The sequence below is a fragment of the Dipodomys merriami genome, unplaced genomic scaffold (genome assembly GCF_024711535.1).
Source record: "Dipodomys merriami isolate MVZ:Mamm:240054 unplaced genomic scaffold, mDipMer1.0.p SCAF_25, whole genome shotgun sequence".
Classification (NCBI taxonomy): Eukaryota; Metazoa; Chordata; class Mammalia; order Rodentia; family Heteromyidae; genus Dipodomys; species Dipodomys merriami.
In genome coordinates this window covers 7,967,216-7,986,457 of record NW_027203937.1, presented here as the reverse complement: position 1 = coordinate 7,986,457, position 19,242 = coordinate 7,967,216, and the positions used below count along the sequence as shown (strand labels likewise).

The 19,242-nt window shown below is 38.2% G+C and overlaps 1 protein-coding gene across 29 annotated transcripts in view; it reads right to left on the bottom strand.

The window, feature by feature from the left end:
• The window catches only part of Dlg2 (discs large MAGUK scaffold protein 2), a 2,075,786-nt gene that overhangs the window by 519,599 nt on the left and 1,536,945 nt on the right, over window positions 1-19,242 (bottom strand). For all 29 annotated transcript variants that reach the window (XM_070034861.1, XM_070034862.1, XM_070034867.1 and 26 more), the window contains one exon: window positions 456-592. In XM_070034861.1, the coding sequence (XP_069890962.1) occupies window positions 456-592 (137 nt within the window). The remainder of the gene's footprint in view (window positions 1-455; window positions 593-19,242) is intronic.

The window sequence follows — 19,242 nt, the reverse complement described above, 5'->3', positions numbered from 1 at the left end:
TTGTCTCTTCCTATTTCCACATATGGCGACTGCTATGGATGGATGTGCCCCTTTGAATGCCATATCAGCCCCCCCTCATCCCCAGTGTGATGATATTTGCAATAGGCTCTTTAGGAGACATTGGAAGTTAAATGTTACAGGTGACACTCTACTCCTATGGGACCACTGGACTTACAGGAACAGAAAGAGAGAGATCCTGCTCTGTCAACACAAGTACACTGGAAAGGCCAGAAGATGGTCTTTCTTAAACCAGGAGACTCATCATTCTAAATATAATAGATTGCAACCTTTGCCTAGAATGGTGAAAAAATGAACTTTAGTTGTGTAAGCTACCTAGTATATGGTATTTTGTGGTAGCAGTGGGGGCTGATTAAGATGGCCACATAGTAGAAAATAAGAACTTTATCCACACACATATACACAGAGAGTTGCGTGTGTACTGGAGAAGAACTCACCATCAGAAGTCTGTCTCCTACTTGTAACCTCCCATCCTTTTGTGCAGCTCCACCATCTATAATTTTCGTTACATAAATACTATTGTCGCCAGGAATGTGCTGGTTCCCCACGCCTCCTGCAATACTGAAGCCTAAGCCTGTGGGAAAGGAACAGAAAATGGTCAATGAATGAAATGAGACACATTTCAACAGTTTATGCAAAGTAATGGATCACTAAATATTTTATAATAGTAATAGATGACATTAATGATTCTATTTCAGTCTATTTTGTTTTTCCAGTATTTGAAGGCTTGTTGTTTGCTAATGAGACAATTTTTTTCTTTTTTTTGGCCAAACCTGTGTGAATTTTAGTTTCATTTTATTTCAAGATCATGCACCTGGCTATTGCTCTTCTTCAACCAATTGGTTTATGATGGATGAATGACTATAACAGGGATCAGGGTAAGAGTACATACAAAGGGATCCTAGGGGAGTCCAAAAACCACAGGCACAGTACTGCTCTTGCTGAGTCTATGGTTGCTATTATTCTAGCATAGCTAGCAGAAATTTCTCAATCGCTTGAACACAGACCTGGACACTTGACACTGCAAGATGAAAAATACCATAGTTAGGAAATCACAAAAATTCTGAGACAAGAGCCATGAGGATATATTGGATATTTATGTCATAATTTCAGAGAAAGATAAGGAAAAGAAGCCAGATATTTGTCTTTAATGTTTTCTTCTCTGGTCACCTTGCCATGTTTCAAGCACTTATTGTTATTAACTGATGGTAAGGCTGGTGGCAAAAGCAAGAATCAGCTGGGCACAGGGAGCTCATGGCTATAATCAGGAGGCTAAGATCTGAGGATCATGGTTTAAGTCTCCTCAGCTAGAAAAGACTGTGAGACGTAACCAGCAAAAAGCAGAGTTGGATGTGTGGCTCAAGGGGTAGAGCACGAGCCATGGGTGAAAAAACCTTGAATTCAAGCTCAAAAACTGGTGTGTGCACACATACACACACACACACACACACACACACAAACACACATGAACACATCCATAGACACGCAAAGCAATACAACAGAACCAACTATGCATCCAATTAAAGAAGAAATAGGTAACATTATTTTTTTAACATTTAGCAATTATTTTTAAACGTTTTTAATATAAAGAATGGAAAAATACCAAATCATTCTAAATGTTGACACAGTCTACAGCACATCTCATCAACTTTTAAAGTTGTCACAAAAATTTGATACCTAATAATGAATAACATTTCAACAAACATGAACTCTTTTTCATTATACTTTAGTTGAATTAATATTGTATAGACTTATATGGTCTTCAGAGAGCATAAATGATTAATGGAAAAATGATAACACAAAAATTATAAAGTACCACTTTTGGAACTATATTAGCAGTGCAATAAATTTGTTAAATTAACTATACTAATTGTTAAAAATAACTGGAAATGGATTTAAACTGATAGGATAATTAAAATAAATGTTATCTAATTTTCTTCTGAAGAGGGTAATTATTCTTTATTGATGCTTTGCCATCTCATGGGAGCATGAATGTATTTGCTTGTGTAGGATTTAAATTATTTTTTCATTCACTAAGCAAAAGATGACCAGAACATAAACATATGTTACCCCAGTGGCTCTTCCTCTGAACTACCTCATGTCTTACAAACTACTTTATTGGATACATATAGAGAAGACTAAAAAGTACATTAGCAAAAGTTGCATAGCCACATCCTAGAATCAATCTATTGCATTTTAACACTCCAGAAGTCATTCCAAACTCTGTAAAGAAAAGGTTAAACACAAACCCAGCAATTCTAATTTATATCTACTAGGCCAGCAATAAATGCCACAGGCAATCTTAGTTACAGGAGAGCTGTGGAAACAAATTGCCACCATAAAGAAGATTAAGTCCAACAAAGAGAATAAGTACGTAGTTGACATTTGAAGTTGAAGATTGCACCAAGACAACAAAATCACTATGGATACCACAGGCATAAATATATCAACCAAAAAGTAACACTTTATTTTGAGATTAGGTTTATGTACTTCTTTTCAACTATTGACTGTTGAAGTTTAAGCCAGGCAATTTCAGAGAATGTCTTTGAAAAAGAAGAGCTAATATTTTCTCTCACTTGGATAGTAATATACATCCATTAAAAACACATGATCAGAGTTCCGGGAAGATGGCGGAGGAGAAGCTGTAATCTGAACAAGCTCTCGCATAGAAAGCAGTTCTAGAGTTCCAGTGAACAGTCCTAAGCCAGAGAATCACACCAAGTGTGCCATCACAGGACAGAGAGTTAGACAAGAGAGGGAAGCCAAGGCAAAAAGAAACACCTGAGTGCTCGCCAGCAGCCGCCGCAGCAGCTGCGGCAGGGTCGCAAGCAGCGGAGACCACAGCCAGGGGCCATACCTGAGTGCTCACACAGAGAGTCCGGGACGAAGGAGCCAGACGCAGCGGGCGAGCGGATTCTACTCAACACCAGCAAGAACCAACAAAGAGCGGACATCTTCATCCTGCAGCTTGCAGACCAGAGATGACCCAGGATCCAAGACTCGGCGTGAGTAGAAGCCCGACGTCCTCACTCCTTCTCAGGGAGCAGAGGAGGGAAGGCCACCCCTCCTCCCCCCAGCACCGGTGATCTCCATCTTGGATACCGACAAAGCTTGGAGGAGCTGCCAGCTCCAACCCAGGCTTTGGAATAAAACGAGTCAGTTAGCAGGTCACAAGAACTTAACGGCAAAGTGACCTGCCAGACTCGGCTCCATCCAGGGAAAAGTCAACCAGCTCAGGCGCCAGCCATTGGAGTGGCTTCCCTCACTGGGTAACCAGAGCCAGAGGCTGCCCCTCCCTCTAGCAGCCTCAACAATCAATTGAAAAACAGAATCCCTGAGAATGGCTCCAGGCTGGGCTCTGGGAGATTTTTTTTTTTTGCACAAAACAGCCCCAGGAAAAACCTACTGATTGTTGAAAGGCCTCAACTCTACCCAGAACCTAGCCTCACCACTGCATCCCCCTCTTTTGTGATTCTCAAAGCAGATCACCCTCCTAGAAAACTAACCTGGGAGGGGGATCTCAAAATCTTGGGTAAAGCAGAGCATTTTTCTGCCTCTTCCAACAAACCGGACTTAAGAAACCAATCAAGTCACAGGACCTCAAGCTGACCAGAGACTCCAACAAAAGGCTGGTTACAGACAAAAGGGAGATACAGGATTCTTCCCACCCCTCCACCCCCCAAAAAAAAAATCAAAGGACTTTTTTTTTCTTTTTTTTTCCTTTTTTCTTCTTCTTTTCCTTTTTTTTGTTTGTTTTTTGTTTTTTGTTACCTTATATATATATAAATTTTTTTCTCTTTTAAAACTTTTATTAATCTTTAATTTTTGCCTCTTCTGAAAAAATAATTGACTTCCAGTAACTTTTTTTTTCTCCTCTTATAATTTTTATTTTAGGAATATGTAAATGAGCATTTTCCTTTCTTTTCTTATCTTCTTTCTCTTTTTCTTTCTCTCATAATTATCTTTTTGTTTTTTGTCTAGCTCTACTGAACTTCTGATCTTTTCTTCTCCCTTTCCCATCCTTAAACTTTTTCACATCACCTCTATGTCCCTCCCTTTCTCACAACTATCACATTCCTCTCTAAATAGATGGTCTTTTAATCTCTACAATAACATTAATTTTTACGTTTCTATTTTTTTTCTGGTCTCTTTTCATTCCCCTATCCCTCTCTTCTTTTTCTCTCTCTCTCTACTTGCATCCTACCCAACCCATTTCCTGCATTGTGATTAGGACATAGTTAACTCTCCCTGTGCCTCCCCACACCAATCTATTCCTATTTTTCACCCACATCTCTCCCTAATCCTAATAATTTCTGGTTTTCCAAATTCTTTTCTACGGTTCGAAGTCCTTTAAAATATAGTTGTTTGATGTTGAATAGATGTATCTGTTGAACTAGATTGTATCTGTACACTATTGACTGTACAAATGCAAACTTTGGTTGATGGTTGCCTTAAGATAGTGTTCTAGCACAAAACTGGTACTATCTTCATCTCAAATGGGCAGAGTAAGCCGGAAAAACACAAGAAAAATGGCAAATTCGGGTATCTCAATTCCCAATCTTGATAATCAGGGGTCAGATCAGAAAATGAACAATCCAGAGGAGAGTTCCCAAATAGCTCTACAAACACTGGTGGCAAACATGATAAATGAGAAGTTTGACAACTTACAAAGGACTCTCTATGAGCGTGATAGGGAGAGAGAGGAGGCATCCCAGAAGTTTATACAGGAATATCATAAGCATGAGGAAGCTACTCAAAAACTGATACAGGATTTGCGTGAACAACTTGGGAATACTCAAAGAGAAAGGGAGGAATGGCGTGAGCAGGCTGAGAACACTCAAAGAGAACTGCAGGAATCCCACGAACGTGAGGAAGCTAAACAAAGAGTAACACAGGAATTGAGAGACCAGGTAGAGAACACACAAAGATCACTAAAGGCATCCATAGAATCCATTAACAAAGAGCTGAAGGAAGTCAGGGAGACCACAAAGGGAATGCTGAATGGAACCCAACAGAAGGAATGGGAGTCCAAAGAAACCATATCCAATCAACTAAGTGATTTGAGGACAAACACTGAACACCAAATTAAGGAAGTAAAGAGATCCATACAAGACCTAAAACAGAGCTTCAACAAAGAACTTGAAGCCATCAAAGCTGAACAATTAGAAGGAAAAGAGATTAAAAACAAAGTAGAGAGTCTTGACAGCAGGTTAGACCATGCAGAAGATCGAATCTCAAGGATTGAAGACAGCCTAGATATTATAGAGAATGAACATACAACCATCCAAGACAAGTCCAAGAAATATGATAGATCTATCCAACACCTGGAAGACACCATCAGAAGGCCTAACTTAAGGATAATGGGTGTAGAGGAGCACCTAGAAACAGAAGTTAATGGTCTAGGAAATTTGTTTAACAGGATCCTAGCAGAGAACTTCCCAAACATGCAAAAAGATAGGCCTATTCAGATACAAGAAGCTTTTAGAACCCCAAATAGACCAGACCAGAATAGGACATCCCACCGTCACATTATAATCCACACAGGATCAACTCAGAACAAGGAAAAGATCCTTAAAGCAGTCAGGGAGAAAAGGGTAATCACCTATAAAGGGAAACCAATTAGAATCACCTCAGATTTCTCAGCAGAGACAATCAAAGCAAGAAGAGCCTGGAATGAAGTATGCCATGCCCTAAAAACAAACAACTATCAACCAAGAATACTGTACCCAGCTAAACTCTCCTTCATAACTGAAGGCCAAATAAAAACCTTCCACAGCAAAGAAAAATTGAAACAATACATCTCCACCAAACCAGCCCTACAAAAGATTCTTAAAGATGTCCTACACATAGAAAACCAACAAGACCACAATAAAGGCCAACAAACTGCACCCAAACTGAGAATCCAAGAACCATAGGAAGAACCCAGTTTTCGCAGCCCCCAAGAAGGTAGATAACATGGCAGGAACTCCCAAATACCTCTCAGTCCTATCTCTTAACGTTAACGGACTGAACTCTCCAATTAAGCGACATAGACTGTCTAGTTGGATTAAAAAACAAGACCCTTCTATCTGCTGCCTGCAGGAGTCACATCTTGCCCGTAAAAACAAACACATTTTCAATGTTAAAGGCTGGAACAAAATCTACCAAGCAAATGGCCCTCATAAACAGGCGGGAGTTGCAATCCTAATATCAGATAAAATAGACTTCAAATTAAAAATCGTGAGAAGAGATAAAGAAGGTCGCTACATACTAATTAAAGGATCTCTCCTTCAGGAGGATATTACAATTCTAAACATCTATTCGCCAAAAAATGGAGCACCCAAATTTATCAAAGAAACACTACTTTCCCTCAAATCCCATATAGATCCAAAGACATTAATTGTTGGGGATTTTAACACACCACTCTCCCCACTAGACAGATCAACTCGGCAAAAACTCAACAGCGAAACCGCAGATCTAAACAGCTGCATAGATCAACTAGACTTAACAGACATTTACCGAACATTTCACCCAGCAGCATCAGAATACACGTTCTTCTCAGCAGCACATGGAACGTTTTCTAAAATAGACCACATTCTAGGCCACAAAGCAAACTTGTCTAAATTCAGAAACATTGAAGTTATACCCTGCATTCTCTCTGACCACAAGGGAATAAAATTAGAACTCAACACCAAAAGCCACCAAAGAAAGTCCGGTATCACATGGAGGCTAAACAACACACTGCTGAATCAAGAGTGGGTCGTGGAAGAGATTAGAAAGGAAATTCAAATGTTCATGCTATTCAACAAAAATGAACACACAAATTACCAGCTCCTCTGGGACACAGCAAAGGCAGTACTCAGAGGCAAGTTTAAAGCTCTGAGCTCCTACATCAACAAATTGGAGAGATCTGAAACTAACAATTTAATGACACATCTAAACCTCCTTGAAAAAGAGCAGCAAGATAAACCCCAATCCAGTAGACGGAAAGAAATAATCAAAATTAAATCAGAATTAAATGAATTAGAATCCAAAAAAACTATAGAAAGAATCAACAAAACAAAGAGTTGGTTCTTTGAAAAACTTAACAAAATTGACAGACCCTTAGCAAATCTTATCAGAAAAAGAAGAGAACACACCCAAATTAATAAACTCAGAGATGAGAATGGAAACATCACCACGGAAACAACCAAGATTCAGAACATTATAAGGGAATACTTCTCAAAACTTTATGCTAATAAGTTCGACAACTTGACAGAAATGGACCTCTTCCTAGCAAATATTGACATGCCAAAACTAAACCAAGATGAGTTAAACTATCTTAACAGGCCCATATCAAGCATTGAAATACAAACAGCAATAAGAGACCTCCCAGCTAAGAAAAGTCCAGGACCAGATGTTTTTACAGCGGAATTTTACAAGGCCTTCAAAGCAGAGCTCACACCAATTCTCCTCCAACTCTTCAATGAAATTGAAAGAGAAAGCTCACTACCGAACACATTCTATGAAGCCATCATAACCCTCATCCCAAAACCAGGCAGGGACTCATCAAAGAAAGAGAACTATAGACCCATTTCTTTGATGAACATTGATGCAAAACTTCTCAACAAAATTTTGGCCAATCGACTTCAACAATTCATCCAAAAAATCATATACCACGATCAAACAGGATTCATTTCAGGGATGCAAAGCTGGTTCAATATACGCAAATCAATTAATATTATTCATCACATCAACAGGAGCAAGAACAAGAACCACATGGTTATCTCAATAGACGCAGAAAAAGCATTCAACAAGATCCAACACCCCTTTATGATGAAGGTTTTGGAAAAATTAGGAATCCATGGAACATTCCTCAATACAATAAAGGCTGTATATGACAAACCTACAGCCAGCATTATACTCAATGGTGAAAAACTAAAGCCATTTCCTCTTAACTCAGGAACAAGACAAGGATGCCCACTCTCTCCACTTCTCTTCAATCTAGTATTAGAATGCCTAGCTACAGCAATAAGACAAGATGCAGACATAAAGGGGATCCAAATAGGGAAAGAAGAAATAAAACTCTCCCTCTTTGCAGATGACATGATCTTGTATTTAAAGAATCCCATAGACTCCACTCCCAAATTACTCAAGCTGATTCAAAACTTTGGCAAAGTAGCAGGTTATAAAATTAACCCCCCAAAATCAATGGCTTTTCTGTATGCCAACAATGAGAAAAGTGTGGCTGAAATTAGGAAAGCAACTCCATTTGTAATAGCCCCACAAAAAATAAAATACCTAGGAATTAACTTAACTAAAGAAGTGAAGGACCTCTATGATGAAAACTTTAAAATCTTGAAAAAGGAAATCAACACAGAACTTAAAAAATGGCAAAACCTCCCATGCTCCTATATTGGCAAGATTAACATCGTGAAAATGGCAATACTTCCCAAGGCTATCTACAAATTCAACGCAATACCTATCAAAATTCCACCCTCATTCTTCAAGGAAATAGAAGAGGCAATCCAAAAATTCATATGGAACAATAAAAGACCCCGAATAGCAAAAACACTTCTCAACGGAAAGAACACTGCTGGAGGAATATCAATACCAAATTTCAAACTCTACTATAAAGCCATAGTAATCAAAACAGCTTGGTATTGGCATAAGAACAGACCTCAGGACCAATGGAATAGAATTGAAAACCCAGAAATGAACCTACAGACCTATAGCCATCTAATCTTCGATAAGGAAGCTAAAACAATAGAATGGAAGAAAGACAGCCTCTTCAGTAAATGGTGCTGGCAAAATTGGTTAACTACATGTAGAAAACTAAAGCTAGATCCTTATATATCACCCTGCACCAGAATCAACTCCAAATGGATCAAAGACCTTGAACTCAAAGCAGACACTCTGAAAACATTACAGGATGGAATAGGAGAAACCCTAGGTCTCCTTGGCTCAGGCCGAAATTTTCTGAATAGAGACCGGGAAGCACAACAAATCAAAGAAAGGTTGGACAAATGGGATTGCATAAGGTTGCAGAGGTTCTGCAGGGCAAATGACATAGCTAGCAAGATCAATAGAAAGCCCACCGATTGGGAGAAGATCTTTACTAGCCATACAACGGACAAGGGTCTCATATCTAAAATATACTTGGAACTGAAAAAATTAAACCACCCAACAACAAATCCTCAAAGAAACAACTGCCCAATAAATAAGTGGGCGAAAGACTTAAAGAGAAGCTTCTCTGAAGAAGAAAGAAGGATGGCCAATAGACACATGAAGAAATGTTCAACATCCCTAGCCATAAAAGAAATGCAAATCAAAACAACATTGAGATATCACCTCACTCCAGTTAGAACAGCAAAAATCAAGAACTCTAACAACAACAGATGCTGGAGGGGATGTGGACAGAAAGGAACCTTACTTCATTGATGGTGGGAATGTAAACTTGTTCAACCACTTTGGAAAGCAGTATGGAGGTTCCTCAAAAGACTTCACATAGATCTCCCCTATGATCCAGCAATCCCACTTTTGGGCATTTACCCAAATGTATACAAACAAGACCACACTAAAGCTACCAGCACAACTATGTTTATTGCAGCATTATTTACCATAGCTAAGATATGGAACCAACCCAGAAGCCCCTCAGTAGATGAATGGATCAAGAAAATGTGGTATATATACACAATGGAATTCTATGCCTCCATCAGAAAGAATGACATTGCCCCATTTGTTAGGAAATGGAAAGGCTTGGAAAAAATTATATTAAGTGAAGTAAGCCAGGCCCAAAGAAACATAGGTCCCATGGTTTCCCTTATTTGCAATATCTAGTATAGGTATGAGTCAAGCGGAAAAGGTCAGATAATGTGATGTTAGGAAAACGAACCCTTAAATATGTATTTTAATGTTTTCATTTCTTTCATGCATGTGTTTCTAACGCATTTATAAGATTATTTCTTTGTTGCTTTGTATGTCCCTCCCCCACAGTGTAACCCCCGCTTTCACTTTATTTGATGTCGGTATAACATGTGGAGGAGATGGGGACAAACAAGTCGTTTAAGGATTCAGGTGGACCCGTTGCAACAAGGAGAATTACAAAATGTCATGTCAAAGCAAGCTTTACAATGTCGGTGTGGGGGGGGGAGGGGGGTATGATTGGGTGGGGGTGGAGGCTGGGAAGGGAGGTGAAGGGTAAACAAAGGAGGAGGCTGCAATGCTTGGTAAGAAATGTATGCATTATCCTGCCCATGTAATTGTAACCCCTCTGTACAGTATGTTCTCAAATAAAATAAAATAAAATAAAATAAAAAAACAAAAAAAAAAACAAAAAAAAACACATGATCATAGGGGGAAAACAAGGAAGGGGCAAAAATGCTGGATAAGAAATGTACTCATTATCTAGCAAACCATATGCAATTCAAAGTAAATGTATAGGTTATATCATTCAGAACACAAGTTTATTTACAGGTGCAAGTATCCATCTCTGGTATAATATCCAATCTTTCCTCATTCATCATTGACTTACTCATATATTCCTTCATTAATTTAATATCTGTTGAGCAAATTCTATTAATATTATATTGGCAGTATCTATCAATGTGGTCAAGGTAAATTTAATGATGGAGCTTTCCATAGTGTTATGTAGAAACAGTTTAGAAACAATAATTCCTGAGGGGGTTTCAATGAACATGAACCTGGCAGAAGCAGTATTTTAAAGCAGACAATGCTACTGAGTTTTGGAGGAGTACTCTACAAGGCAAATTTTCCCTACCACCATAGAGCAGTATGATCAAATCAAGATATACTGAGACTTCCTTGTGGACACTTTGTTAATGCAACAATCCGGTCTACATCGAAGGACCTAAGTGTTCCAAAACCAATGTCCTGTCCTCTTCCTCCTCTTACTAGCTAATCTTTTTTTCTTCATTCTATTCTAGACAGAATTTCAGCCTTGAAATTTCCAGAACACTCTAGGCATGCTCCTGCTGTAGGGACTTTGCTTGGTTCCTGCTGGCTGAAATACTTATCATTCAGAGCATTGCTCAAATCTCAATTTCTCTAGGAGCCAGAGCCTGATTCTCCCCAACCCTCCCTGCCCCCACCCCACACAGTGTATTTTTTTCAGATCCAATCCCTCACCCCCTTCTCTTGCTCTACTTTTCAATTTCTCTACCATAGAACATACACTAGAAGTCATCTTTTTTTTTTTGTCTTTCATTTTTCTTTCAGACAAAAAAAAAAGATCTCACTTTGTTGCCTAAGCTGATTTTTGGAACCTTGGGCTCAAGGGATCCTCCAAGCAGCTGAGCTGGGACTATGTCATGTCTCCAGAATGTGAGAGATTTTACTCCATTTTACACCCTGGGAAGGGACAGTCACCTATTTGCCTCATAATATGTGTTTTATGAAAGAATGAACAAATGATTAGACAAGGGGGCAGAAAGGCATAGGTCTTTGAAAAATCCTCACGCTAACGATCAAGTTGGTGGGCACGAAATGGGGTGCTCTCATTTGGACCTAGGAGTTTTATGAGGCATGGGACAGCTTTTGGAGAACTTCTGTAGTTCTCTACCCTCAGTCTGCACAGAGTGTCAGTGTGCCAACTGCAGAGCAGACAACAAGCTTCAGCACAACCAGTGCCACTTTTGATACATCCAGCAACCAACTGGTGAGATTTCCACTTCAGTTTCCTTAGCTGTGGTAAAGGAATAAGTGTATCTATATGCTATAGTAAATAGCACAGAGTATACGCTTGATAAATAGAATTCTCTATCCTCAGTGAGCCCTTACTATGGATTCTTAAGCATTATGACATAATATCAAAATAGATAGATGGGGTTATGGTGGCAGTGGTGTTGAGTGAATGAGAAGAGCAAGATACACTCTTGAGGGGAACATACAAAGGATTAGCCAAAGATTTAGCACTTGAAGTGGGTCTGAGGTTAAAACAGAATTCATGGAACTTTTGATATGAACACATTCCCTGAGTTCCAAATAGATTATTGACTAAAGATGTAGGCCTGACTTAGGTACAGAGTACTGATTTAAAACATCCGAGTTCTACTAGCTAAAATGACAAAACTGAGAATCAAAACATGTATTTGTGATATGATTAGCTGAGGTAGTCCCTAACAGGATACAAACAATTAAGTATTTTAAAGATTTAGTACTATCAAAAATTGCTAAAACCTTATGCTTGTAATCGTAGCTATTCAGGAAGCTGAGATCTTAGGATCGCAGTTCAAAGCCAGCCTGGGCAGGAAGTCCGTGAGATTTTTTTTTAATGTTTTTTTTTTTTTTGTGTGTGTGTGTGTGTGTGAGAATACTGTACAGAGGAGGGATTACAGTTGCATGAGCAAGGTAATGAGTGCATTTCTTATCAAGCATTGTTGCCTCCTCCTTTGTTTTTCCCCTACCATCCCTTCCCTCCCATCTCCACAACTACACTACCCTCCACCCCCACCCCACTCCGCCTAAATTGTAAAGTGCGTTTTTTGACATAGTGTCTTGTATACCTCATTGTTGCAATGGGTCAACCTGTATCCCTGTTTAAACAATTTGTTTTTTTTTCCTTCACCTACCCAAATTATACCAACATCAAAGACATTAAATTATACCAACATCAAATACATCAAATACAGTTATACTGTGGGAGAGGAACATACAAAGCAACAAAAAAAATCATGTGGTACCTTATAAATACATTAGAAGCAATAGTAAGAAAGAAGAAAACATTTGTGTCCTTAATCTTGGGGTTCATTTCACTTAACTTCATCTTATCTGACCTTTTCTGCTTGTCTCAGACAGAGATTCTTATCTACAATAAACCACCAGAAAACTAGAAGTGGTGCTGTGGCTTGAGTGGTAGAGCGCTAGCCTTGAGCTAAAAGCTGAGGGACAGCACCCAGGCCCAGAGTTCAAGCCCCATGACCAACAAAAAATAAAAATAAAAAAAGACTAAAACAATGATTTGAAGGAAGTAGTTGTTCTGCAATATTTACAGAATTCACCATCTTGAAAAGCAGTCTGCATCATAAAAAGATAACTGTAGAGTTTCAGGCAATAACAAAAATATACTCAGTAAAGAGTTGATAAGTATCACCGATGACTAACTATCTCTTACATTTGTGTGTGTGCATATGTGTGTGTGTGCACATGCACCTGCTTGTCCTGGGGCTTTAAGACAGGGCCTAGGCATTGCTCTTGAGCTTTTTTGTTTAAAGCTAGTGGTTTACTACTTGACCCATAGCTTCTCAACTTCATTTCTGGCTTTTTGCTGGTTAGTTGCATATAAGAGTCTCATGAACTTTCCTTTCTGGGCTGGCTTATAACTGCAATCTTCATACCTCAGTCTACATATCAAGTAGCTAGGATTATAGTCATAAGCCACTAGTGCCCAGCTCTATTACATATTCTTAATATGGTTATTGAATAAGACAGACGATTCCTATGTGTGCACTGCTTATATAGAAAGCTGAAAGAAAAAAAATAAAGTGACAAGTCAGTAGATAATTCAGGACTGTGGCAAAAGGCTAATACATGTCACTTTTTAAAACCTAATTAAAATTGATGTGTTTGGCAAATATGGGAAGTGCATGTAGAATTTTGGGATTATATCTGTTGTGTAAACCAGCATTTGACCATTTCATCTTTCGGTTATATCCCTAATCATACTTCTTCATATTAACATAGGAGACGCAAGCTTTGGTTTGAGAATGTCTAACCTTTGTTAAAGCCTTTAATTGTCCTTCCCCCCACCCGCCACACAGAATCTTTCCCTTGTTCTATAAAGAGAAGTCAATGAGTAGATCACGGTTCATCCTTCCCTGGTATCACTCGCCTCCACTGAGAGGGAGGTGTGACTGAGAGGCAGGAGCTGAAGCAGAAATCTTGGCAGTGTAGATAGATAGATAGATAGTGCTTGGAATTCAGAATAAAAACCGAAATGCTTAAAAATGTCATATGACATTCGGGAGCAGGGGGGCGGGGAGGTGTGAAGAATGGAGTCCCTTGATGTCTTATAACCATTCAATAACTTGGTTCAAGTTCATTTTTTCCCTTTCTTTTTTCTTTTCTTTTTTCTTTTGCAGGGGGGAGCACTCTGGGGCTTTTTCAAATAATTCAATATTATCAGGCAAATTGGTTCTGTCAGAGTTTATTTAGGATCTGCCAGGGAAGGTGTTTATTGCTTAATGGAAAGAACGAGTGGCGTTCTGCATATTCTCTGTCTATGTGTTTATTGAATGAAGCACAGGTTCTACCCTAAACTTCTGGCTGGCCCTGTCTTAGCAAACACCAATGCACACATGCAGCTTAGCATCTGAATGTTCACAGACATCAGTTCAAAAGCAGGAACAACAGCAAAAATTCCCTTGTGGGTCTGGTCTACCCTAACAAAAGACTATTTGATATTTCTTTGCCTTTAGAAAGAAGACTGCTTAAAAATAGCAAAAGTGATCTTTGATTTGTATTTGGCATCACAGATGGAACTTACCTAATCATACCTAACTTGTTGGAGTCTTATGACTGATTCAGTCTTATTCTGATTCAGTTTTTCTATGTGTATTTCTCCAGTCAATTCTGTGAATATTTTCTTGGTTATTTTCCCCTAAAATTCTACATTTATTACTCCGGGTTGTTTTTTTTTTTTGCTTGAAATGGTCTATTACTGCTCATTTTTACAGGAATTATACATATTGACTTTATTTCTATTTCTCTACAACCAAGTTATTTTTTTCCAGGATGGCTTTTGTTGTTGCTGTGTTAGTCTCCTGTATTTTAAATGCCTTTACCACTTTTTGTTTTTACAATATCATCTAATTAGTATTCAGCCTAACATTTGCAAGCTTGCTTCTAAGTTGCACTTAGGTAGAAGTAATGTTCTCTGTCAGCATTTTCTGCATTCATTTAACAAATCCAAGAAACACTGATGATATTCCAGGTATCACTCTGAATTACGTGGTAACATCATTGAGTTAGATACCTATGGTGGTGGTTCTCAGGTAGGTTATTTTCTGGTGGAGACTAAGGATAAGTATAGGAAGAATAGGAACAGTGTCTAAGGAATGTGCAATTGGGGTGGTGTCATAAGTTTCCTGCAAGTGATGAAATCCAGTTTGACACCTGGTGATGAAAATGAGCCAGGACAAGAAGGGAATAGGAAAAAAAAAACTATTCTTGCAGGAGAAACACAGACTCAAGGTCCCAGAGTTGAGAGATAACATGGCTTATTTCAGAAGTGGAAAATAATTCAGGTAACAGGAATAAGTCATTTCATGCAGAGCAGAGGCTCCAAGACGAAAGGAAGCTCATCTGCTATATTTGCTAAAGTATCTTTAGTCCTAGATAATGTACCAGTAAATAATGTGAAATAAATGAATGCATGAAGAGACATATAAGGCCAAATTCTTCATGGAATTAGAAAGCAACAGAGAGAAGAGAGTTAAGGTGAGTACTAGGTTCAGTGATTGGACAGGGAAGAAATTTTCATGTTTACTCTGCTTTTATAATTAAGAAAGGATTGCTTATATCCAAGAAAGTAGTGAGGTCAGAAATTTGAAAAAATACAGAACTTTTGAAATAGTGTTAAGTTGAATAAAAGACCTAACTGATCAGAAAATATATAAATTTTACTATAATAAAAATCCTTTGTGGTTGTCTAGTTTGGATGTGAAACATATAAATTGATGTTGGCATTTCTTTAGAATTTTTTCTCCAGCAATTTCAACAGCACTGAAAATATAAACAGTAAGATTGAATCACCCTATGAATTAACCTTTTATATACACTGATTTTTTTTAGCCAAAATATATAATCTTAGATAAATAGACCATAATGGGATCAGTTTTGGTGTGCAATAATCATTCAATAATATTATACTGCATATGTCAAGCAGGACATGATAATAAAGATATGTGTACTTTATTTCCTTTGCTCAAAGGGAACAAAATCAATATATTTAATTTTGAACATTTTTCATATGCAAACACAGTTAATCTCTTACTGATGTATAGTCTAATTCATTACATTCTAAATGAAATTCACTCCAACCTTCCCAAATTAAAACTTTACCTAGATATCCACACACAGTGAGATGGAAAGAGGATGCTCTTAGGATAGAAACACAAAGAAGCAATGTCTATGTGCTTCTTTATATTTACATAAAATAATATACATATTTAAATGAACTCTAAGATATGGAAACAAGAGATCTCTCTTATTTTTTCATGATTCTGTCTTTTTTTCTTTATGTGTACTGTATTCACATGCATGTCTTTGGGAGGTTTGGGGAAGGGTACAGAACTTGAGGGAAAAAGGTTGAAAAGTACAGCAGTGGAGCTCACTGAACATTGATGAAAGTGAACTATATAACTCCTGGGTGGAGTTGGGAGGAGGGACTGGCAGAGAATGAGGGAACAGAAGACATTGTATAAAGGGAAATATACTCTTTACCTGACTGTAATAGTAATCCCTTGTACATCACCTTTATAATAACAATAAAGTGAATATCAATAATTTTTAAAAAACTAACTTAAGTAAGCCAGATGCTGGTGGCTGAAGCCTGTAAACTTAACTTCTCTCGTGGCTGGGATCTGAGGATCACAGTTCAAAGCCAGCCCGGGAAGGAAATATATTTGTTGTAAGCAAATGCATACACATGTATTAATTGAAATATAGTAGATTCAAGGGAGAACTCAAATTGTTTAATTTCTTAGAAAGGCAAAGTCAAAGTTCAGAAAATAGACCAGGAGGGAGATTTTCAAAAGTGATGGGATAAGGGTAAGATGAATGAAGAGGAGAGGAGGGGCAAATGCAGTCAAGAATCCCATGTGTACCTTACAAAGTTAAGAGTGAGAAAAGAGGTGGGAGAAGAGGTAGGTAAGGGAGGGATAGGTGAAAATGTTGAAAGGAGTGACATTGATCAAGATATATTTTATTTACAAACTGCTTTGTTAAATAGCAACTCTTTTATACAACTAAACATTAAAAAAAAAAGTCAACTCTACTCCAACTCCAATTAAGCACCAAATAAAACCAGAAGTGGAACTGTGGCTCAAGTGGTGGAGCACTAGCCTTAAGCATAAAAGCTTAAGGTCAGGGGCCAGGCCCTGAGTCCAACGCCCAGGACCAGCGTGTGCACACACACACAACCAGAGTAAAAAAATCAATGGCAAATAAAGTCATTTAAATCAAGCCAGAATACTGCTCAGTCTTAGTGGCATCCAGATTGTAGATCACACAGTCATAAGAGTAACATTGATTATTTAAAAGATTTAAAGCCCCTTTATATACTGAAACATAATGAAGATTTCCCAGCTTCCATAGTTGTCCAGGAAAGCAGGCTGAAACACCTGGAAGATAACTAGGTGGGTCTTGACACATTTCCATCTACAAAGAATTTTCTAGTAACATACTCCTTGCAAAGTCCTCCCTAATATTATTCTTCAAATTAAAACACCCCCCCCAAACTATACATAATGCTTTATGTCTCTTACTTTTGAGTGCTTTTTTTATTTTTTATTTTTTTCGAGTGCTTTAAAAAAAAAAAAAACTGGAATTCAGGGTCTCATGCTCTTACTTGACTTTTTGATTCAAGTGTGGCACTTGAATTAACCAACTTGGGCCATATCTCTAATTATACAGTTTTCCTGTTGGTTAACTGGAGAAAAGAGTCTCTTGGATTTGTCTGGTTGGGTTCAAACTGTGATCTTCAGATCATCCTGCTGAGTAGCTAGGATTATAGTTGTGAATCACTGGTGTTTACCTCTGTGTGTATGTGTGTGTGTGTGTGTGTGTGTGTGTGTGTGTGTGTGTGTGTGTGTGTGTGTGTGTGTGTGTGTGTGCATGAAGGTATGCTAAGAATTGAACCCAGATCCTTGCACTTGCTACCAAAGTACTCTCAAAGTACTCTACCATTGAACTATATTCCCATTCCCACTCATTTGTAATGATATATCATTTTTTACATTGAATTAGAATATAGTTCTTTTATAGAAAGAGTTATTTAGAACATTTAATAGCTGATATGACAGGGACATCAAGCTACTAAACAGAACAGGTTTCTGTTATAAACAACTTCTATGGTACATAAGACCTAACTAGGAGATCTGTCTGAGTACTCTCTCCTTCCTCCTCACTGGACAGTCACCATGTTGGTAGAAGACGTTAAACTATGCGCTCCAGGACTATAAGGAACAACGTAGATGCTTTAAAACTAATTTGTAAAATTAATTACTGAATTAAGTTTCACTGATTATTTTACCCATGAGCTTATTTTAATATTAATATGTGCAGAAAAAGCTGCAGAGGTGAAATACTTCATTCATTTATTCATAAAAAGCATCCAATTCAGACTACTGAGTAGCTAGAATTACAAGCCTGAACCACTGATGCCCTGCAAAGACTTCAACATCATTGTGTACCTCATGTAATTCAACTCATAACACTGACACAGGAAAATGTAAATATGAAGAAGACATAGTAACTGTCCTAAAAGAGCTCAAATCAGGGTGAAATACATGGAGCATATGCTTTGGATTGTGGGGTCTTGGTCTTGGCTATGAGTTGACTAGCTTTGCTCTGTCATGTTTCCTCCTATTCTATTTGACACCTCTATTAGATTTCTAAAGCAAAAGGCTTTTATGAACTGAAATATCCAACACTGTCGGTATAATTTGTGGAGGGGAAGGGGAAAAACAAATCTTTTAAATAGGGATGCAGATGGACCCATTGCAACAATGAGATGTACAAGTTGTTATGTCGGAAATGAACTTTACAACTTTGGTGCGGGGTGGGGAGGATGGAGGGACAGGGGGAGGATGAGAAGGGATGGGAAGGGTAAACAAAGGAGGAGGCTACAATGCTTGATAAGAAATGTACTCATTATCTTGCCCATGTAATTGTAACCCCTCTGTACAGTATTTTCACAATAAAAAAATAAACCTTTTCACTTATAAGTTAATTATTTCAGTTGTTTTGATACAGTAGCAAAAATATGGTCTGACAAACTGACAACTAAGTTACACCTGATCACTGGCCAGAAGAATGGATGCAGTAAGGAATGCTAGGCAGAGAAAGATGGGAGTGGGTGGGGGAGGGCTTGTAGAAAGGTACAACAACGGAATCATTAGGGCAATGGAATGGGTGGGATTAGAAGGAATTGAAGGCAAAGAAAAGCTCATGAAGTGCCAGAGGGATTACAGTGTTTGATCCTTGTATTAGTGCCAATGGAATGTGAGCCTTCAAAAGTTTTAAGGA